The sequence below is a fragment of the Corvus hawaiiensis genome, chromosome 19 (genome assembly GCF_020740725.1).
Source record: "Corvus hawaiiensis isolate bCorHaw1 chromosome 19, bCorHaw1.pri.cur, whole genome shotgun sequence".
NCBI lineage: Eukaryota > Metazoa > Chordata > Aves > Passeriformes > Corvidae > Corvus > Corvus hawaiiensis.
This window is the reverse complement of record NC_063231.1, coordinates 11,584,368-11,595,413: the sequence shown is the minus strand read 5'-3', so window position 1 is coordinate 11,595,413 and position 11,046 is coordinate 11,584,368. Positions and strand designations below refer to the sequence as shown.

The window sequence follows — 11,046 nt, the reverse complement described above, 5'->3', positions numbered from 1 at the left end:
AGAGGTGTGGTACAGCCACTTGTCCCTGGGGACCCACGGGGGTGAGAGGGCTCTGTGCACCCCTGGCTATTTGTCCGTGGGAGGCAGGGGGTCAGTGCTGCTCCACACCGGGAGGTTTGGGGGTACCTCACTCTCCTGGATAATGCTCCACGTTGGATGTGCATGGATCTGCAACCATCCTATAATCCAAACACAGAGATCCTGACGTGGGAGGCAGCTGGGAGTGAGCTCTGTGGACAAAGAGGATTCCTTTCTAGAAAAGCCAAGGCTGTATCTATTCAATCCTAAATTAATTCCTCAAGGGGCACCCACGGAGCAGCACACCCCTGGTTTCTTTTCTCTCCAGCGGCATCCTTTAAACCCCAACCTGTGCTCCTCGTGCCTCTTTTCCCAGGACCAGGCACGGATGCCAACAGCTCCATCAAAGCCACCTTTCCGAGCCGGCTCTGCCCCTGGTGACAAACGCGCGGCGCTGGCGGGGGCTGGGTTTCCCAGGGGTGCGGGGTGCCTGCCTGGTTAACAGCGGGTTTAAGTCAATGTTTGCTCTGAGGTCACCCCCGGCTGCCCCGCATTGTGTGCGGGGCTGTTCCCATGCGGCCGCCGCGGGCCGGGCGCTGCGGGCGGCACAAAGGAGCAGTCACTCAGCATTAGCGGCCGCACAATGCGGCTCCCGCTGCCCCCGCCGCGCCCGGCTCACCACCAAAAACCCCTCCCTGAAAGGCCAGGGACAGACACGGATTCCAGCAAAAGGGGGTCTCTCCCAGGGGTGGGGGAAGCCGCTGTGGGAATTAGCTGGGGGAGTCCCGCAGTCGTGTGTGGGTGGGAGGACGGAGAACATCGGGGGGAAGGATGGCTTTGTGCTGGTGCGGAGAGACCCAAGCGGGGGACAGACGAGGCACAGGGGGGGTGTGGGGGTTCGTAATGGGCTGGGAATTATGGCTCCAGACGTGGGGCCCCACAAGGTGCAGGTACACCTGGGAATTTTCCTGGAGAGACACCGGTGGAAGTTCGGGATGGAGAAATGACCTCTGGGACTGGTGTTTGGAGAAGACCAGGGATTTCCTCACTGATCCCTGTCTTGGAGGGTTGTCCAGGACCATCGAATCCAAGCTGTGCCCAAGCCCCACCTTGTCACCAGCCCAGAGCACTGAGTGCCACATCCAGGTGTTCCTTGGACACCTCCAGGGATGGTGATTCCACTGCTTCCCTGAGCATCCCATTCCAATGCCTGACCACCCTTTCAGTGTAGCAATTCTTCCTGATGCCCAGCGGGTTATCGTCCCCTTATTTTGACTACAGGCAGCCGAAATGCAGAGCAGACCCCACAGGACAGACCCCTCCTGCCTTCTGCCACTGGAGCTGGGCAGCTGCACTTCGTGCTGAGCATCCTCCTCTCGAGAACCCACTTGGGGTTCTGGTTGGCAACTGAGTGCTCCAGGGGATGGTGGAGCAGCTCCTCCTGCAGACCCTCCACTCACAGCACTGTGTGGTCAAATGATTGGAAAAATCATTAAATCAACCCAAACGGAGTGTTTAGGGTTCCTTTTACTGAGCCTTTTCTTTCTGTGCTGCTCCAGAGCTGCTGCACGGTGAGAAGCACGTCCTGCACATGTCCCAGTTAAAGGCAGCATCACCTCTGCAATCCCAGCCCTGCAGGAGCCAGGCTGGGAGGAAAAAACCAAACCGTGACACCACTGGGCAGCCTAAACCACGGGGAGCATCCCATTTGGGTAAAAGGCTCCAAAACCCAGTTCCAGTAGGTTTTCTCCTGGAATTGTAGGGTTTCTGTGCCTTCCCCCCTGGAATGAGGCTCGAGGGAGCTGCCTGGAGGGGATGGTGGAAGGAGTCAGGCAATCCCCGCTGTGCGGGGGACGCTGGGGTTACAGCATCCCTGCGGTGACCTGGCTCATGGCACGGCACAGACGGCCACCGGGACAGTGCCAGGTCTACATCGGGCTGGTGTGATCCCCCAAAGGGGCTGGGCGGGCACCGGGGCAGGGCGACAAGCCAGGGGACAATCTGGCCGTGTTTGATGGCAGGGTTTGTTGCTGGGTCCCCCCCCGGGTCGGATTTGTTGCTCCCCATCCTGGCCCCGGTGCCGGGGAGGGACTGCAGGGTTTGGGGCTGGGCAGAACCCCCAGCCTGAGCCCCGGGGGAGCTCAGCCCGGCCGGGCAGGGCTCTGTGCAGGGCGGGGGGAGCTGCCAGCCCCAGCTGCCGCTGCTCAATAGTCCCTTCTTGTCCCCGAGCATCTGCCCGCGGCCCTCAAAGCCGCATTGTTTCCCCATTAGGCACACGGGATTCCTACTGCGGCAACTCCATCCCGCTGGGAAGCGGCATCCCGGAGGGGGCGGGCTGGGATGGGAGGTGGAGACCAGGGGGGATGGACGTGGGGGGCAGCCCAAGGCCAGGGGAGGGGGATAGGGGCCAGATCGTGCCACTGCCACATCCAGGGGGCTCCTGCAGCCCCTCAGCCTCTCAGGGTGACCTTGTTTGGTGAGGGAAAACCCCTTTGGTGGGGAATAACCGATGAAGGAGCCCCTGGAGACTGGAGCTGCCCTCCCAGGCGTGGGAAAGCCCAGGGAGCGTGGGGCTGTGTGGCTCCGCACGGACGGGATGGGACAAATCCGCGATATTTGGTGTCAGAATAAGACTCCAAGGGAGTCCAGTAAGGCTCCCGGCAGGCCCAGGGACATCCCCGGCGGTGCTGGCAGCAGCAGGGAGGCAGGGGCAGGTCAGGGCTGTGGCACCGCACAGCCCCTTCTGCAGCCTGTGACCGGGGAGCGGAGATCGGGCAGGGTTTGAGGCACACCCAGCTGCTCCTCGGTGTGGGATAAGCACGGACCCCGTGGGACGGAGGAGGAAGAGCAGATCCCATCGATCCTCGTGATCCATGATCGATCCCAGCACCCCAGCCGGTGGGGACCGTCACCTCCTCTCCTCGGCTGGCGCTCCTCGACTTGCCTTCAGTGCTCCCTGCACTGTGTTTTTCTGGTGCCAAAGCACATCCGTGAGCACCATCTCCTGGGCACCGCGGAAATCATCGAGGAGAAGCTGAGGGAGGAGCTTTCGTTGTGTATTTTGGGCTGTCTTGGCTAAACTGGCATCCAGGTGGTGGGGCTCCATCCTGCCAGGTGCCTGAGGAGCAGAATGGACACCCTCAGAAGGAAAAAACACTGATTTTCACACTCTAATTCAAGCAAGGCAAGCGTGGGGGAAGACGGATAAGCTTGTGTTCCCTTTAAAGAGCTTGGATTCCCCTGAAGTTTCCAGTTTTTCCAGCTATTTGAGTTTATTTTGACAGCATAGAACTGGATATAACCCAGGGCCCAGGACTCCTGGACTCTCCACCAGCACAGTGCGGCCCTGGAAAATTAATTTTGCTTCGCTGAACTTCTCCCCCAGCTTGGAACATCTCCCTGGGCTGGGATCAAACATGCATTTACTCTTTTCCTGCCTTCACCTCATTCCCACCGATGCCAAGGACTCGCTGTGTTTGAGCTGGGGCTGGGAAGGGTGGGAGGAGAACGAGTTGAGCAGAAACTCCTATAAAACCTCAGGTTTGGCCAGGGGAAAACCTGAGGGGGTTTGGGAGGACTGGCCATGAGCTGGAGGGATGGGCAGGCACCAGGCACCCCTGGGGGATGGGGAAAGGGTGCAAGAGGAGTGATGGATGCAGTGTGGGAAGGATGGAGGAGAGAGGAGGCGCAGCCCCCCCTCTGCACTGCAGCCAGCCCTGCCCTGCCCTGCGCTGGGGACGCGCTGGGGCCACTGGGCAGGGACACCAGCCCACCACAGCCACCCTTTCATGGGCCATTCATGGCTCTGGGAGAGGAGAACACGGACACGGGCATGGTGACCCCTCAGTGGCTTCTGGCAATCACTCAAGCACAGAATTCCCAAGCCAGAGGCTCTGCCCAGGGGGTTGTGCCTGCGTGGCAGAGCTCCCCATGTACATCTGCCACCAAAATTCCACCCGGCATTTCTCCCCAGGATCCTGGCCCCAGCTGAGTGCAGGGATGTGGGACACAGAAACATCCCTGTCTCATCATTCAGCATCTGGGGAATTGCAGCACGGATTTGCTATGGAATCATTGAGACCTGCAGTGATTTTTTGCCTGGCAGCAGGCTCAGATATGGAGCAATCTTGTGGCTTTAAATGTGCTTTGAAAATAAACACTTCCACATAACTCATCGTGCCTTCTCCACACCTGGCCTGGGGAAAGTTTGGGTGCTGCTGTGGAGCTCCAGGGCTGTCTCTGCATCCTCCTGTCCTTGCCAAAGGCTGCAAAGCTCTTCCCAGATGTTGCTGGGGTTGCAGGGAAGGGACCTTGGCCACCCCAAACCCTTCAGCGAGGGCTGTGTCCTCCTCTGGGTCAGAAATGTCCTCTGGTCACTGGCAGCCAATGACCTCAGCACAGAGAAGGTCTCACCTGTGGTCCCTGGAGAGGAGCTGAGCCTGGAGCCACTTTCCTGCTTGGATCAAAGGATCCTGGAGCCTTTGAGGGGGCTGAACCACTGGCCAAGAGCTGGACTTGTTAAAACCTAGGGAAAGAAAATGCAGGCAGTGTTTAGGGACTTGCTTTGCCCCTGAAGTTGGTTTCTTGTCCTTCAGGCACCGTCAGACTCAGCCTTGTGCCTCAGGAAAGGTCCTGCTGCACGTGGAAGTGGGGCAAAGGCACCGAGGAGAGCCAGGGAAAGAGCGAAACTGCTGACAGAGCTGGGGCTCTGATATGCCCAAATCCCTTTGTTTTTGGCGTGGTCCAAGCAGCAAAGGGAGGCAGACTCGTTTTTCCAGTGCCTATGTATAGAGCCATGAGCTCATCGTTTCCAGCTGCGGAGAGCATTCAAAGTATGGGAAACAGGAATTTCCACCCCACCTCGGCCCCAGCGGGAGCAAAACTGGGGCTGGGGAGATGCCTGGCTGCCCCAAATCTGCTCTCACTGGCCCAGATCACTCACTGGAGATCCGGGTGGGTGCAAGCAGCCCTGGCACCTCCAGCAGCTTCCAGAGGGACCAGGGGAGGGGGATGTCTGTCCAGGAGGGAGCAGGGAGGGGGATGTCTGTCCAGGAGGGAGCAGGGAAGGGGATGTCTGTCCCAGGAGGGAAGGTGCAACCCCAGCCCCGGCACAACCTCCCTGGAGAGGTTTCACCTTTGTTTTCTGATCCTCTCAATAAAACCAGGATAACAAGCGGAGCAGCTCGACCCCTGAGCCTGAGAGCTGTGGAAGGTGTTGATGTGCTCAGGGTGTCCTTGCAGGGAGGGATGGGGATTCAGGGTTCCAGAGGGCGCCCCTGGGGACACCAGGGTGCCCTGATGGGGCTGCACCCACCCTTCTCTTTCCAGAAACCAGCCCTGAGCTGTAAGCAGGGCACCCACGGGTGACAGATACTGCTGCCCACGCCCCAGCCCTGCCCCAGCCCTGCACGGCGCACGGAGGCACTGCAGGGCCTGCCTCGCTGGGGTTTGGGTACCAGGGGTCATCTCCTCTTCCACAGAGCCCCGAGGACCTTCCTGAAGCTGGGAATGTTCCTGCAGAGCAGCTCCCTGCCCCAAGGCAAGAGCTCCCTGTGTCATGGAATGGTTTGGGTTGGAAGGGACATTAGAGATCAACTCCTTCCATCCCCTGCCATGGCAGGGACACCTCCCACTGTCCCAGGCTGCTCCAAGCCCCAATGTCCAGCCTGGCCTTGGACACTGCCAGGGATCCAGGGGCAGCCTGCTCTGGGCAACCTCTCACCACCCTCACAGGGAAGGATTTCTTCCCAATATCCCACCTAAATTTCCCCTATGTCAGTCTGAAGCTATTCCCTGTGTCCTGTCCCTCCAGCCCTTGTTAACAGCCTCTCCCCATCTTTCCTGGAGCTCCTTCAGGCCCTGCAAGGCCACACTGAGGTCACCCCAGAGCTTCTCCTCTCCAGGTGAACACCCCCAGCTCTCGCAGCCTTTCCTCCCAGCAGAGCTGCTCCATCCCTCTGCTCATCCTGGAGCCTCCTCTGGGCTCTCTCCAGCAGCTCCAGGTGCTCCCTGTGCTGGGCCCTGGGGCTGGGGCAGCTCTGCAGGTGGGGTCTCACATGTCCAGGTTTCTCCTGAAGCTTTTCCCTGATGAGGACCTCAGGACTTCTGGGGCATTCAGGCAAATCCCAGTCCCGTGGGTGCATGGCCACAGTGAGGGAGGGCTTGTAGGCAGCGCCCTGGGGCCACTGAGCCCACCCCAGCACCTCCTCTGGGTGTAGCAAACAGCATCCAGATCCCTGTGGAGCTGCCTGCAAGATGAGGTGTGGGCTGAAAGTTCAGGCTGAGGGGTGACAGGGGGGCTTGGAAAGAGTTGGGATTGAGGCAGGAGCGATCCAACCTTCTGGAAGTTTTTACAGGTTTTTCAGGGAAGAGGCCTCTTGGCTCCTTGCCCGAGGGTCAGCTGAGGGACAGGCGGCTCCCTGGGACAGGGGTGAGGTGTCAGGGAACCTTCTCTGAGGAGGTTTCCACCTGCACGTGGCCAGTGGTGGCCAATGAGCCACCTGAAGCTGCTGAGACGGCCAAGCATGGGGCTCCTGCCTGCCCTGAGCCCACGGAGCTCCTGCTGCACCTGGACCACGGTTCAGGGAGATGCTGGGAGACCTCAGGGCAGGGACACAACAGCAGAGCCCCCCTGGGTGCTCGAGGGTCTTTGCTGGGTCACTCACTGTCACCCGGGGCTCCAGTCCCGTCTGAGCACACGGGACAGGGACTGCAGGGCTGGGGGGAGTGTTTGGGGTGTGGAAGGGGAGGGGGCTTGGGGACAAGGATGAGGGCAGCGGGGGTGAGGAGCCCAGGCCAGGTGCAGGACCCGGTGCAGGATGCGCAGCTCGCCCAGCCCTGCAGCCCCGGAGGGGTCCCGGCACCCCTTCACTGCCGGATTCCTTGCGATTGACCCCACAGGGACGAGCCCGGGGACACCGGGGAAGGCAGGACCGTGCCTCCCGTCCCTGCCCCCGACGCCTGACGCCAGCTCCTCGCCCACTCCCTGGCCAAGCGGGCCAATGCGAGCCCTTTAAAGCCCGAACGGGTTCCTCCGCATTCACGCGGCGGAGCTGGCCCTGCCCTGTCCCCGCTCCAGCCCTTGCACAACGCGCTCTCCCCAGACGCAGCCGGCACCGGGTGTCCCGAAGGTGTCCCGCTGTCCCAAAGGTGTCCCGGTGCTCTCCCGGGCCAGCCCCGTGTCTGGGGACAGCCGCGCATGGAGGGGCCGCTGCCCGGGGGCCCTACAGCAGGTAAGGGGACTTTGGGGCGCGGGGGAGCAGGGGCTGAGGGCTCCTTGGGGAGCAGCAATCGCTGATCCCTCCTGAACCAGAGCAGGAGCCTGGATCTGTTCTCGTGCCTGAGGAGGGGGCGGCTCGTGGTGCTCCTGTGGCCGTGCCGGGGCAGGGTGACTCCCCCGCAGGAGGAGGGCAGGGGATGGCAGAACCTCCAGATCGGCTGGGAGGGTGTCCGTGGCACTGTCACGCGTGAGAAAAGGGCTGCGGGCTGGGCTGGGTCTGAAAACGCCGCCAGGTTCTGGAAAAACCTGCAGCTGTGATGAAGGTCTGGTTCCCGAGCTGGTCTGAGAGAAGGGAGCTGAGCTGAGCATCTCCCCTTTCCCTTCTCCGCTCTGCGCCGCCCCTTCCCTGCCCGGGGAGATGCAGGGCAGAGCTTCAGCCCCAGCCCAGGCACAGATCTGGGGCTCAGAGCACCCCACAGTGCCCCGTACCGGGGCTCAGAGCAACCCACAGTGCCCCGTACCGGGGCTCAGAGCACCCCACAGTGCCCCAAACCCGGGGCTCAGAGCACCCCACAGTGCCCCGTACCGGGGCTCAGAGCACCCCACAGTGCCCCAAACCCGGGGCTCAGAGCACCCCACAGTGCCCCGTACCGGGGCTCAGAGCACCCCACAGTGCCCCACACCGCGGCCAGGGCGGGGCAGCTGAGCTCTGCGCTCCTCTCTGACTAACCCTGACACAGCTCCAGCCTCTCTGGCTGCACCCAGCTCCGGCCTGAGCTTGGACACGGCCTGGAGATGCCATGGCCTGGCCACCAGCCCGGGCCAGCCCCCAGCAGCCTGGAAGCAGCCCGGTGTGGGGTTTGCTGCCTGCCCTGGCTGTGTCACCTCCCCCTCTGTCCCCTGTGGCTCCCGCCTGCTCCACCAACCTGGCTGCTCCACGCTCCCCCCGTCCCCCCTGAGCTCTCCGGGGTGGGAGCATCTCCCTGTCCTTGGCAGGTTCCATGGTGGGGTGGGAATTCCCAGCTCCCAGCAGCAGCAGCTGAGCACAGAGGCACTCGTGACACAGCCTGTGCCTGGAATTACACGGTCGGCCCCGGGAATTCCGCACGCACGGCTCTGGCCAGGGGCTCAGCCCTCGGCCCCTGTGGTTTTGCAGCCAGGGATTATTGCCCTGGAGGGCTCTGGAGCTGAGATCCTCCCATCATCTGTCCCTTGCCCCCAGGGCCGCACTGGGAGGTTTAATGCTGCTGAGAGTGCCCTGCCCTGTGCAGGCCATGCCAGGCGGCCGTCCCCTCCTTCTGTGAGGGTGAAGGGCAGTGGCAAGAGAGCAGGGAGGAGGAGGAGGAGGGATGAAGAGATGGACTGTGTTAATCCCTGTCACCCAGCCCCTGATTAACCCCTCGTGCCTGTCCCTGGCAGCCGAGCAGCTCCCGCGGCCACCACAGCAGGGATGTCGGAGACCTCCTCCAGCAAGGACGGAGCCCCGGCCGAGTGCCCCGTGTGCTACGAGAAGTTCCAGCCCCTGGAGGCCACGCACCGGCGGCTCAGCTGCGGCCACACCTTCTGCCACGACTGCCTGGTGAAGTGCCTGCTCTCGGCCAAGCTGGACGGGCACATCCAGAGCAGCATCATCTGCCCCGTGTGCCGCTACGTCACCTTTCTCAGCAAGAAGAAGGCTCTGTGGCCGCCCAGGGCGGGCACCAACCCCCGCGCGCTGGAGATGCCTCTGTCGCCGTCCTCCTTGTCCCAGCTGGCCAAAAGTGAGGCCAGCAACACGCTGGTGGTGCCCAGTCACTTTGTGATGCCGGTGCAGAGCCTGGAGCGGTGCTCGGCGGGCCCGCAGGGGCTCCCGGGGGTGCTGGCACGGGAAGCTCACATCTTCGTCATCAGCGACCACGGGATGCCGCTGGTGGCCGCGGACTGCGGCTCCCTGGGCGGGAGGAGCAGGGCGGACACGGCCAGCTCGGTGTCGTCCAGCCCGGCCCTGGGGCTGAAGTGCTGCCAGTCGCCCATGGCCCTGGCCGTGATGCTCGTCCTGACCGTGGCCATGCTGGCGGCCGTGCTGCCGTGGCTGCTGCTGGTCAAGAGGGACTTGTAGCAGGGATGGGATCAGCTGGGACACCAAGGTGGTGTCACTGGTGCTAGGATGGAGCTGGGGCTGGAGCCTCTCTCTAAAGGCTCCTGGAGAAAGCCCAGAAGCAGCTTCAGGTGAAGCTCTCTCATCTGAACGGACTTTCAGACCTTCCTGCAGCTCTCCGGGTGCTCACGGTGTCACTGGTGGCATTTTCTGTCCCTTTTTGTTGAAATATGGCAGGACACACCCTGCTCGTGGCTTCCTGCAGGGTCTCGGTGGAGAGGATCCTCCTGCACCCTGTGACAGCCCCTGCAGGGCCCGAGGGGGCCGGGCTGGTCCTGCCCAGCTCCTCCCCAGCTCCGGGCAGGCTGCGACTGGCATCAAGCACAGCCAAGGGCTCTGTGCACCAGAGGGTGAGGGCTGCCAGGCTGTGGGGCTGCTGGAGGCCCCCAGGCTCCCAGGATGTTTGGATCATTGTGATGCAGCCAGCCTGGAGCAGAAACTCACGGCTTCCATCCCAGGGATGGATGAAGCAGAGCCTGCAGCTGCCGGGCACGAGGGCAGTGAAACCGGAGGACGGAGAGAGTGATGCTGGCCCTGCTGAGCTCACCCTCCCCTGTGCCAGCCTCCCTGCAGTGCCATGGCACGGGAAGGGAGGCCAGCTCATCCCGCAGGCAGTCCCAGCCGTGCCCTCCCTCACCTCTCTCTGAGCTCCCCAGGGTCGTGGCCGTCCTCCTATTGTCACAGCGTCCCTCCTGCCCTGGTGAGCCGGGGACAGGGGGTGGGGTGGAGGGTAGGGAGTAAACCCAAGTTCTGACCACCATAAGGAGGCAGATTTGGGATCCCACCCTGCTGTCCTTGCCAGAGCCCCGTGGCAGAGTGACATTTCCTTGTCCCTGTATCCCACTCCTGAGGTCTCACACCCAAGGACCCATTTTCACCTGTGCCAAACAGGCTGGGCACTGCTCAGCCCCCCAAACCTCCTGGCTTTGCCCTCTTGGGACTGGTCCCACCTGAGGGGACCCCAGGGTCAGCCCCCAGCCCAGGGCCCCCCTTTGGGAGGGCAGTGGGCAGCAGGGAGGCACAGCTGGGATTTGGGAATCTCTGTGCCTGCCCTCAGGGGAGGGGGAAGGGGGCTGCTGGACACCCCTGCTGGTGCTGGGGCCACTCGTGGCATCTGTCCCCAGCCCAGTCTGCACCTTCCTCACCTTTGTCCTCCTGACCCAGTCCCTGGTCCCGTGGGTGCTGCTCTCACTCTGTCACCCGGGAATGTGTCACTTCACGGGCACTCAGAGTGAGCAGGACATCCCTCAGTGTCACCCCAATGCAAGCAGGGCATCCCTCAGTGTCACCCCAATGTGAGCAGGGCATCCCTCACTGTCCCCCAATGTGAGCAGGGCATCCCTCACTGTCCCCCAGTGTGAGCAGGGCATCCTTCAGTGTCACCCCAATGCAAACAGGGAATCCCTCACTGTCCCCCAATGTGAGCAGGGCATCCCTCACTGTCCCCCAGTGTGAGCAGGGCATCCCTCACTGTCCCCCAGTGTGAGCAGGGCATCCTTCAGTGTCACCCCAATGCAAACAGGAAATCCCTCACTGTCCCCCAATGTGAGCAGGGCATCCCTCACTGTCCCCCAGTGTGAGCAGGGCATCCTTCAGTGTCACCCCAATGCAAACAGGGGATCCCTCAGTGTCCCCCGATGTGAGCAGGACGTCCCTCACCATCACCCCAACG

The 11,046-nt window shown here is 62.3% G+C and overlaps 1 protein-coding gene across 1 annotated transcript; it reads left to right on the top strand.

Annotated features, from left to right (window-relative positions):
- Nucleotides 1–7,073: 7,073 nt before the first annotated feature.
- Nucleotides 7,074–10,411, top strand: RNF222 (ring finger protein 222). Its single transcript, XM_048324172.1, has 2 exons — nucleotides 7,074–7,250; nucleotides 8,657–10,411. Exon 2 carries the CDS (start codon nucleotides 8,688–8,690, stop codon nucleotides 9,333–9,335), a length of 648 nt encoding a protein of 215 aa, XP_048180129.1. The 5' UTR covers nucleotides 7,074–7,250; nucleotides 8,657–8,687; the 3' UTR covers nucleotides 9,336–10,411.
- Nucleotides 10,412–11,046: the final 635 nt, after the last annotated feature.